General features: G+C 46.1%; 4 protein-coding genes across 4 annotated transcripts; 2 read left to right on the top strand and 2 right to left on the bottom strand.

The window, feature by feature from the left end:
• Positions 1-491: 491 nt before the first annotated feature.
• On the bottom strand, positions 492-935 carry AO090102000442 (uncharacterized protein; the record flags this gene model as incomplete). The annotated part of the gene is made up of 1 exon (XM_023236817.1): positions 492-935. One exon carries the CDS (start codon positions 933-935, stop codon positions 492-494), a length of 444 nt encoding a protein of 147 aa, XP_023091820.1.
• A 5,184-nt stretch (positions 936-6,119) lies between these two features.
• AO090102000444 (uncharacterized protein) lies at positions 6,120-6,532 on the top strand (the record flags this gene model as incomplete). The annotated part of the gene is made up of 2 exons (XM_023236816.1): positions 6,120-6,246; positions 6,357-6,532. 2 exons carry the CDS (start codon positions 6,120-6,122, stop codon positions 6,530-6,532), a joined length of 303 nt encoding a protein of 100 aa, XP_023091821.1.
• Positions 6,533-6,889: 357 nt separating this feature from the next.
• On the bottom strand, positions 6,890-7,540 carry AO090102000445 (uncharacterized protein; the record flags this gene model as incomplete). Its single annotated transcript, XM_023236815.1, has 4 exons — positions 6,890-7,020; positions 7,089-7,255; positions 7,299-7,377; positions 7,507-7,540. The coding sequence occupies 4 exons, from the start codon at positions 7,538-7,540 to the stop codon at positions 6,890-6,892; spliced, it is 411 nt and encodes a 136-aa protein (XP_023091822.1).
• Positions 7,541-8,929: 1,389 nt separating this feature from the next.
• On the top strand, positions 8,930-11,157 carry AO090102000446 (putative dynamin GTPase; the record flags this gene model as incomplete). Its single annotated transcript, XM_023236814.1, has 3 exons — positions 8,930-10,312; positions 10,358-10,765; positions 10,939-11,157. The coding sequence occupies 3 exons, from the start codon at positions 8,930-8,932 to the stop codon at positions 11,155-11,157; spliced, it is 2,010 nt and encodes a 669-aa protein (XP_023091823.1).

Genomic DNA, 11,157 nt, shown 5'->3' with positions numbered 1-11,157 from the left:
GAGGAAAGATAGGAAACCTGAACAAGTTCTACTCGGGGGGAGAGACCACGACAGGTCGCGAAATGGAAGGTGTCCATGTTGGAAGCTTGATGGCGAAAAGAAATGACGGATACTCTGGGTGGTTTATATATTCTTGTCTACAGAAAGCCACACTGGCTATACATGGATTGAAAATCCACATTTATAATGAATATCCGGCCATTCGTCCTTGGGTACAAACGGATACAGTTTTTGTCTCAATGCACCCTGCTCCTTCCCATTGAAATTTGGCACCAAACAGCCCATCGTTTTCGTCTTCTCTCGGTACTTTACACGAAACAACATGAAATGCTCTTGAAGAGGATGCTAAGAAACGCCCAAATAGCGGAGTGGCTCAATTTGATCCTTGGTCGAATCATCCAGCATGTCAAACACACATTATACCTGTTTCTGCGAATTATGTTTAAATCAGCATGTTCAGGCCAAGGTCGCAAGCAGCCGCCACTTACTGGTTATGGCTCCGGGAGGACAATTATTTCTCCACTATCCATGGAAGTCGAGGTGCCTTTGATTCGGTCCGTTGATGCCTGATCCTTGCGCAAAGTTTCTGTCCTCGCCGCTTTGGCCTCTTCTTCTGATCCTGCGTGTGAAGCTGGTTTGATGCGCTGTATCTTGGGGGACGAGGAGGGATTGGATTGTTTCGGGAACAAACTATATTTCGGGCTCTTCGCTAGGGCCGGTGGGTTTGGCTGGTCTTCCTCATAGGATAATGGTCTTGGAGTTTGATACTCCGAAGAGCCACTCAGTGGTTTATCATGGCTCGTAACAGATTTGCTGTCATCCTGTCTGCCATTGTCGCAGTCCATCCAATCTATGGGGGAGCGTTGACCGAAGCAGAACCACCCGAGCCACGGTGGGGTTATTGCCTGCAGGAATATGCCATTGAAGCAGGTCATGATTAACGAGCAAGTCCAATAAGGCTGTAAGTTGGAAAAAAGAGCGCCAATACTGTCTGAGGATGTTATCTGTTTGTTCTTTGAAAGAATATGCGGTGTAAAAACAAGGCTTTTCACAGTCTTATATCACTGGATAATGGTTTCCTGGTATATTAACGACCAGGGTGATTTATTATCGTGTATGCTTCTAACGCTTTTCCTTGTTTTTTTTTTCTCTTCCGCTTGCTACTCAAGCGGCGATGATGCTATAGATGGGGAATATCGATTAGCCATAGGGCACCATTTTCAAACCTAACTTGAAATAACAGGCTATTGATGCCGTGAACATTTAGATACTTTGAGTCTCGGGTAATGCATTCCTCTATACAACCCTTGGAAGGGCTAGCTTTGATAAGCGGAGCTAAGAAATATACCTTTCCACTTCCGTCTAGTCTTATGCACAGGACCTCAAACTTCTAAATGGATGCAAAATTATGGAGTTTTACGCGGAGTCACTAAGATGATACGGAACATAATAATAGCATTTGACACTGGGATAGGGAATCGAAGATGCCTGCATAGCCGAGTAACTTGCTTTGATCCCTAATCGACTTATCGATGGTATTTGTGCACCATGCCCGCTTCTCCCACCCAAATTTATCAGCGTGTCAGAACCAAGGTATTAAGGTAGATTCATCCTACGGTTTCTGATAAATCCGAATCTGGTAGAAAGAAGATAGTATCCACCGACAGCCTAACGTGTTGTAATGCCATAGGACAATTGTCGGTTGGACTCGATAGCCTTGTTGGTGGCTCTGGAATACTGGCTTCTGCTACGTAAAGAAAGATATCATCAGTATTTACACCTATCCTAATAATACTCTCAGGGAATTTACCGAATAGAGTACATAGTTGGGTGTTCATACCAGTATTTCTAACAAGGGTACTTCTGTCTGACGCGCTATCAGTGGTCAAATCCTTGGTCCTCGCGGTAATGCGGCTTGCAGTAATGATATTCTCCATATTGTCACGCTTGACAGTGGTAATCTGCCGGAAATACTACATTAGACATCTCCTAGTTAGCTGGTGGTTGATACTTACAGTTGTTTCCTCATAGATAAGCCCATCGCTGGAGAAGGGAGTCAGGTCGGAGTCTCCACATCCCAGCCAGTCGATGAAAGCACGTAACCAAGTCATGATAGACAGGTGTATGATTTTGAAATTGGGCTTATCTATTGTATGAAAGGATATGCATTGAACTAGGGCTTGATCGAATATTAGTAAGTCACAGTGGGCGATGGAAATAGTAAGCGGAGAATGGTTTAAACAGCTAAAAATGAATAGAAGATATCATGCTATATATGCACTGGACAGTGTACAGCTGCGGTATTTGTTGTAGCATTATGTGAATAGTAAAGAATATGTCCATAAAACGCAGTCTTCCAATTAACCATACAGAGGAGTATACGAATTGAACAAATATTTTCAATCTAGCCACTGCAAGAAGATCAGCAGATATCCCAAAACTAACCATGTCCTGATCAGAGAGATCAACCATAGCTGCAGTAAAGAGAAGTAAGTTTGACCAACTTCCGTATAATATTAGAAAATACATCTTCCAGGGCGACGATCAACAATATCACCTGTGTCATGCATACCCTGGCAGCACGCGTCTATATCTGGAGAAACGTCATCCATTAAGCAGTATTCCCCATTCCAGCAACGCAAAATAACGCCACCAAGTACAAGCATATCCACTCTCGGATATTCCCCCATGGCAAAAAGATGCTCCCCCCATCTCATTAATTTCCCAGAAAAATTAATAAACTTTATGTGGCCCGACTGGTCCAGAAGTAGATTATGACAGCCAACATCCGCATGAATAATATTTTTAGTATGTATGTAGTGCAAACCCTCTGCCGCCTCTTGGGCCCAACGGAGCTTTGTCCGTATTGTCGTCTTGAATTCCTTGCTCTGAATTTTCTGGCGCAGACATTCACCTCGTTCTATGACTATACCATCCTCCGTAATTTTCCGTATGTTCGCGATTCGGGGATGGTCGCCCAACCGTTCGTAAGCACGGACTTCAATGCTGTAGGCTTGACAAGCGAAACCGTCCGAAGGCTCGGGGCGACGTTTTATGACAGAATGGCTATTAATGGCATAGATGGGACTTACGGTCCCCACAGCGATCAATGGATACTCAGGTTGCCTGGCGGGTAGGTAGGACTCAATAGGACACTTAACCATTTTGGTATGGAAGAGAAAGATGATTGGGAAAGATGTTCCTACAAAGAAGTCCAGACCTGGATAGGGATGTGTCTCGAACAAAAGGGATCGGCCCGACTTTAGCTCTTACTTAGAATGGTTTAGCCTAATCTATCATGCCGCCCCACCCTGCTGGATCATGTCATTGGGAAGTCACAAATTGAACAGAACCAGGCTAGCTCCATGTCCATCAAAACACTCTGCCAAACACCGTTACTACCTCTCTTTTTCTTCATTTCGCGGAACCTTGCGACATCAAGTCCATCTCGGCGTTGACCAATCACGCGGTCGAGAGGGAAGCTTATTCGAATTCCAACCTCTCCTTTCCACAGTTAGCTCCAACATGACAAGGAAGCTTGTGAACGCACCGTTTCCACAACTGTATCTACAGATAAACCCGAGTCTCGGCAGCTAGGACAAGTGCCTCGCCTGGTTGTAGTGCCGAACATACCAAGACTCGAATCGAAGATGGCGTCGGAACAGTACGCCTTGTTGTTTAGTTTAACATCGTCGCATGGATCGTAGTAGCGCTTTTCAAAACTGTGGGGTTCATCCCGATGGCAAGCTCAATACTGGACACGGGCAAACGTATAGGTACGCATGCCTGGAACATAGGCAATGCCGAGAAAACAATAAAGAGAAATTGCGCTGAAAGATGAAAGAAATGTTGTGTATCAGAATGGACTTGAACATAGGGGCGGGGTTGCAACTGCCTTTATCTTGCTCAATCGCGAAAGCCTTGCCAGTTCCCAGTAAGGGACCGTGCGGACCAACCTCGTATCTTGCACTTAGGTGTACAGGAAAGCAACGCATCTCTTGCATATGCACTATACCTTTTTCGCCAGAATGTTGTCGCGAGGACAACATTCTGGCGAAAAAGGTATAGTGCATATGCAAGCGGTACAGGGGTATTCTAGAGAGGGGTAACCAGGTGAGAGGCAGCCCCTTTGCTTTTCACCCACATTTTACCTACAAGCTGCAAGCAAACTCGACAACAACCTTCGTTGCAGACCAGTCGCTATGGAGTCGCCATCGGACATTACCGCACTCACCGAGTTTGACAAAATTTTGAGCAATTTGCTCCAGTTTTTAGAGAAGAACAAAACAGTTCCTAAGGCGAAGTTGCAGAGCCGTATCAGCATTCTTCCTAGTACCCAAAAGACATTACTCATTAGCTTCTTTTCATCCAGAAATTCGGAGGAGAACACGAAGTCCGCGGCCACTATACAACCAAAAAACGGCAATAATGTTGAATCACCACCCCAGATTGTGATCACGGATACCTTGAAGAATACATTTAAGGAATGGAAAAATAAAACTGAGACGTATTTTGAAGAGGGATCCAAAGTCTCAAAGGAGTACCACTGGGGTCTAGCTATTGGTAGACTGGAACAAAGGGAAAGTGAAGTGGATGTCAACAGAATCAAAAGCCGATTTGAAAAGTTGAACATGTTCCGGAGTGCCGTTGATCATAACTATCATACAGGTAACAAATGGTACAAAGATGGGTCTAGCTTACTTGTCGAAGTAATTCAACGCCAATATCCATCCGTCGATGAAAAGAACAAAACCGATGCTAAACGACTTGAGGCCGCTATCCAGGAAGGACGCAACTACGACATGTGGGCTGAATTCCTTGGCGATGATGGTTATCTTGCTGCTTTGCCGTTAGATGTGCATGAATCAAAGTATGTTTATCTACCTTTTTATTACGCCAACACTGACACTCTTCAGGTACTCTGATAGGCGCCATCGTCTCGAAATCAAGGGAAAGTGCATCGAACTCCTCGAACTTGGGATCAAGCGCATTGTGGATGATTATGATCTAGTAAATTTGGGAACGATCGTCTCTAAACGACTTCAAGAACAGCTCCAAGTGGACGATTATTTTGACGTCAAGGAAGGTAGAAAACGGACAAAGACTTCGCCTGGAAAGCCGAGTATGGCATACTCTGGACTTTTGAGACTCATTCTAACCATTTCTGTAGAGAATAAATCGCACAAGTCTAAAAGACGAAGAGTGGACACAGCTCGTACCACTTCAGTGAACCATCGCTCTCCCACTGCTAACGCGGGCGCTAATACGGAACGACTTGCAGAAAACACTTCGGTACATGAATCGCAGCATACGAGAGCAAACAGCAGTGAAAATGTTATCGAGATCAACCAACGAACGGAACTCAACCATCTGTCCAGATCTACACAGAATTGGCATTTCCTGGAAGGCAGCCCTTTACGTGCAGCTATTGGTAAGCTTCTATATAGACTACGCTGGCTCTTACCAACAATACTCATTTGGATATAGCATCCCAAAACCAGCAGTTGTCGAACGTACACACATCACCGCATTCGCGTCCTCAAAACGCAGCATTATTATTGGGTCAGAGAGGTGCCAATAGTAACAATGATTCTTCTTCATCAACCCCTGCAGTTCAGCCCGAAGACACGGAATGTCCAAATTTTAATGGACAGTCTGATGGCCCCCTAGAACCATTCCATTACGAAAGCAGAAGTAACTTCAATGCGGAAAATCCTGGAAATAGCGTCGCGTTTCGTACGTGTTCCAGAAAACATCAGTGGAGTAGAGAAGGAGATATGGATCTTAATACATCTAGGGGTTAGTTTCTCTACATGGGTAATGGCTGATACCTACTGACGTGTTCTAGTTTCTGACCCTCAGCCCACAGTGCCTGATTCCGAGGATCGGTGTGAGGCGAGAAAAACTTGGTCCACGGGGGTGCCGCGAGCTGCGCCAGATACTATATCGCTGCAACAAAGTTCGTTGATGAACACAGAAGGGTGGACAAGTGCGGAATATCAGCGGAATGATATACCTTCAAGCACGCCTTCCAATAATAATACAGCATTTCACTTGGGCAGTGGTAAGCTTTCTGTGATTAAACAGCGTCCACTGTAACATAACTAATGATTTTTAAGATGTTCACCAATGTCAGACAGCTGAATCAACAACTTTTCCTTCAATGGACCGTGATCCAGACCACAATGTTTCTCTCCACTCGCCAGAATCTCAGTCAAACACAAACACAGACAGTTATCCGGATCAGTCAGTACATATTTCTCAGGAAAGCACTGAAAATCTAAACTCGACAGCACAGGCTACGGAAACTTTACTTCCGTACTTGTTCCCCCAATATGTACCACCTTCGCCTGTAGACACAATGAGCCCGTCGAACCATCCACAGTTCGTGCCACCAACATCGATCGACACAACTATATTTTCGTCGTACCCTCAATTCGCTCCCCTTGACATGATGATGTTTTCAAATTATCCACAATTTATTCCAGAACCTCCACAAGAGTCGGAAATGGGCAATTTGTTCAACAACTGAAAGGTGTTGAAGAATTGTCAATAAGTCAAAAAATCGTCAATCAACCCGCCACGTCATGTAAAGCGTCATATCATTTACTTTTTCTTGGGGGGAGAGCTACTATAAAATAAAGTGATCCGGTGAGAATGACTTCACTCGTAAAAGCGATTGGGCCTGATTCAGGTGTCAATTTAGGTCCCCCTAAGATTCGGGGCTCGTTGGTATCAGTTGAGGTCGTTTCGCCAGGAATAGAAGGCAATGGTTGTATGTAACCTTCTGGTTCTAGTATCTTCGTTGTTCCATTTAATTTCCACGCTTGGAGACCGTAGCCTTTCAGTGAGGCTGGCAGCTCCTTGACCAGATCAACCCATAAAGTCTCTAATCTGGGATCATCACAGAAATATGTATTGTGACCCGTCTGTTGCCAGTGAGCCGTCCGTAAGAAACGCGCCAGTTCCTCCATAAAAGTATTTCCTCGATACCAAGCACACGGGTATTCTCTGCACAATCTTCTACCACTAGTTAATAAGGTCCACCCCAGAAGAAAACGTAGAAGGAAATACAAGGGCTTTCAAACCTATCGCAATATCAGAATGGCGATGCTCGATAGTGTAATATCGGGAGACGCTCTCTTTTGGTCCAGTTGGATGAAAACAATACAGATATGCCGATATGGAAATCTCTTTTAACTCTCTTATAGTATTTGGTGCGCTTATCAGGTGATAAATTGATATGGCCCGGGGCCTGATTTATATAATAGAGTAAGTGCATGCTGTGAAAAGGAAACTCCGCGTCCGAGTGAATATTTAGCTGAGGGGCATGGTGGGGTAGTGTCGGCCGATTCATCACATGACTAGAGCCCAGGTCTATGGAAAATTCCGGAGCTGTACTCCGGAGTTGTTACGGTTTCACTGTGACACTGTCTAGCTACTAGCTGAGACGGAATTAGTCACTCTCTTACTCCGTAGGCACCCTTGGCGAAAGACTTCACATACCACTGATCTTACTAAGGGCACTTCGTATGGCCATTTGCAAGCCGTGGTTTTACATAATTACGTTACATCAAGAAACCTTTAAACTATTAGAAAAGAAACATAGATATTAACTAGCACAAACATTGTAAAAGGGTAACTTCTCGATTCTCCCTTGGCCTTCGCGAGTTTCATGTGTAAGCTATTAGGCTCACTGTTGTACTTTATATGGTCTCGTGACCGAATCATCTTGCTTTTCTTGCTTTGTTGGGAACAGCAAGACGATGCGCTATTCCACAATAGGAATGTTATTATCCATTCCGGTTGGTAACTGAAATTACCCGGGGACAGCAGGCGGTGGTGGGCGACAGAGAAGTGGTGCAATAGGAGCCGTACTTGGCACCTGAATTTGTGTGTCGTCTAATTGGAGCCAAGCCACCTCAAGTTTCACCACAGCTTCACTGTGTAACTTGGAGTATTGAGCCTGAAGAGATGCCTGGGTCCGATGTTTAAACTGTTTCGCAACTTCTCGCCAGGGCAGACCTCGTTGACTTCTCAACTCGAGCAGACGTTGATTCTCTGCGGATGAATAAGATTTTCGCTTACAATGCCTTCTACGCGTTGCTCGCCGCGAAGACTGGCTCTGAGAGCGACTACCGGAACATGGTGAATGTTTAGGAGATACATCAGGCGTTGATGACGGCGGTTCGTGGCAAACAACCTCCGGAAGAAATGTTAAAGAGTAAGTACATTGACGGCCGTGCGGTTGAATACGTAAAACCCCTCGGCCGAAGATCTCTTGTACTTCGTTCACGGTAGTTTTGTCACTGTTGTAAAGATTTTGGAATGTGTTCGCACATTTCCCACTGGTGTGTTTGGTTAAAGTAGGGTTACTGGGATACTCAGCGTGGAAGCAGGGGCGCTCTATCTCTGGGACGGATCAGCTGCCCCTTGCATAGATCCCCTTGCTCGACAAATCAATTAGGCGTGCTTGAATGTGGCGGGTTTAGAAAGGGAGTGCATAGTTTAGTCTACCTCAAGGGGGTCTGGGAAGAATGCTATAGCAAGGGAACATTGCGGTGAATCGTTGTCTGACTCCTTGCGTAAAATATTTGAAGCTTCCAATTTCGAGGCGATACCATAACTATAGGCAAGTCGATTGCGTAACCAGTCTTTCATGATCATAAATAGGAGCCTCCTTCATTCTCTCGAAAGCGTCGCTCATTGGCATTCATCGTTTCCTGTCTTGAGTCCCATGACCCCATTGGCCTGGATACGGTCGACTTGATTCAGTCTTTCTGAAGTTTTGGATGACTTAAGGCTAAGTCAGTTTCGGACATGACTGCCGTTCGGCGAGTCTATAAAGAGTCGGGTCCCTTTTTTATATTCTTTCCAGTCTTTTTCTACACGGGACCTTTCCGACAGACAACGAAGGATACCCATCGCTATGGATACTCCGCCGGAAAAAGATTGGATCCAGCTGGACAGTGGTCAGGCACGAAACGGACTTGGCCTCGTGTCATCCAAAACTTCAGAAAGACTGAATCAAGTCGACCGTATCCGTGCTAATGGGGTTGGCGACCATATTGCGCTTCCCCAACTGGTTGTCTGTGGTGACCAATCAGCAGGCAAAAGCTCTGTCTTAGAGGGAATCAGTGGAATCCCCTTCCCTCGTCAAGACGGAGTTTGTACTCGGTTTGCCACGGAAATTATACTTCGCCATGAGCTAAAATATCGCCGGAATACCGCAACTATTATCCCTCATATCTCCCGCTCCGAAGATGAGAGGGCTAGGTTGAGCGCCTTCCACCGCGAGGTCACTGACATCGCGCAGTTGCCTGGCATTATCGATGAAGCGGCAAGACTCATGGGCGTTCAAGGAGCGAATGAGTTGGCTGATGCTCCAACGTTTGCCGCTGATGTACTTCGTTTGGAAGTTGTCGGGGATACTGGCCTGCATCTGACCCTTGTTGACCTACCTGGGCTGATTTCTGTGTCTGAAAACGAGGACGACCTGCAGCTTGTCAATGATCTCGTGAACTCCTATTTAGAAAACTCGCGGACAATTATCCTTGCCGTGGTCCCCGCAAGCAGCGACGTGGATACCCAGAGCATCATCCAACGTGCTCGACGTTACGACAAGGATGGCCTCCGGACTGTTGGAATCATCACCAAACCAGATCTTATCAATGATGGCACTGAGGCACGTGTTGCTAGATTAGCCAACAACGCTGACAGGACGAAGCTGAAACTCGGATTCTTCCTTCTGAGAAACCCTCGCCCTCTTGATTTGGAGAAGGGCATAACTATGATTGAGCGCCGGAAGATGGAGGCGGACTTCTTTGCGAATCAGCCTTGGAACAAGCTTGGACTCGATCCTTCGCGTGTCGGCATCGATAACCTTCGGGTCTTTATGCAAGACCTCCTTGATCGACACATTGAGCGCGAACTGCCGAAGGTTCGAAAGGATGTGGCTCAACTGCTTAATGAGATCAATAAGGAGCTGATGGATCTCGGGACTCAACGAACGTCGCCTGCGCAGATACGTATGTACCTGACTCGCATTGGTACTGATTTCCAAAACCTCGTGAGGGCTGGAGTTGAAGGATTATACGGTAACCGAGACGCGTTCTTTGATGAAATCAACGGCGAAAAAGACTATCATCGCCTTAGAGCCGCTGTCCACATGGCAAACGGGCGGTTTGCCAACTATATGAGACAACATGGACAGAAACGCAAAATTGTTTCGGCTGAGGGTCAGGAAGGTACGGATTCGGACACCGGCCAGATCCTCGTAACTGAGGAGCAAATGTCAGCGTGGATCAAAAATGTGAGATCATGGTCGTCTTCAAATTCAGCCAACTAACCGCCACAGATTTATGATCGCACCCGTGGCCGAGAACTTCCTGGGAATTATAACCATGCGCTACTTGGTGAACTATTCCATGAGCAGTCGTCTCGCTGGGCGGATATTGCTCGCGAACATGTCACTACCATCGCAGATCTTGTGTCTCGATTCATCCAGGCGGCCTCGGAATTTGTGATAAAGGATCCCAGTGCCCGGGACAACATTTTGCGTATTATCGTCGCCAAACTGGACGAGAATGCTGAATGCGCATTCCATGAACTGTGCAAGTTGTTAGATGACGAGGCTGGATGTCCTATCACTTACAACCATTACTACACGGATAACGTGCAAAAGGCGCGCAACAAACGTTCGAGGCAAGACCTTGGCACTTCGCTCAATAATGCTATCAACAAAGACTGGAACGGTCGTTTTCATGTAAGCAACTCGTTTGATGAGATCAGTCGGCTTGTGGCTTCTCTGCAAAACCATGGTGTCATCGTCGATATGGAGGAGCGGGCTTGCTACGAAGCCCAAATTGATTTGGATGCCTACTATAAGGTTCGGGTCCCTATTCCCCAATGACATTACTTGCATTAACCACAAGATAGGTTGCTATGAAAACCTTTGTAGACAATGTCTGCCGCCAAGTCATTGAGAGACACATCCTAGCAAAGCTTCCAGCTGTTTTCAGCGCAATGACTGTTGCTACCTTTTCAGATGAAGATCTTGTCCACTTGGCTGCTGAATCACCTAAGCTGAGCAGGCGCCGGACCGAGGCCATTCAGCTGCAAGAGGCATTGGAGGACAGCCTTCGTGATTTGCGTTGA

The sequence above is a fragment of the Aspergillus oryzae genome, chromosome 4 (genome assembly GCF_000184455.2).
Source record: "Aspergillus oryzae RIB40 DNA, chromosome 4".
Lineage (NCBI taxonomy): Eukaryota > Fungi > Ascomycota > Eurotiomycetes > Eurotiales > Aspergillaceae > Aspergillus > Aspergillus oryzae.
Note: the sequence above shows the minus strand (reverse complement) of the source record. Positions and strands in the feature narration are given on the sequence as shown.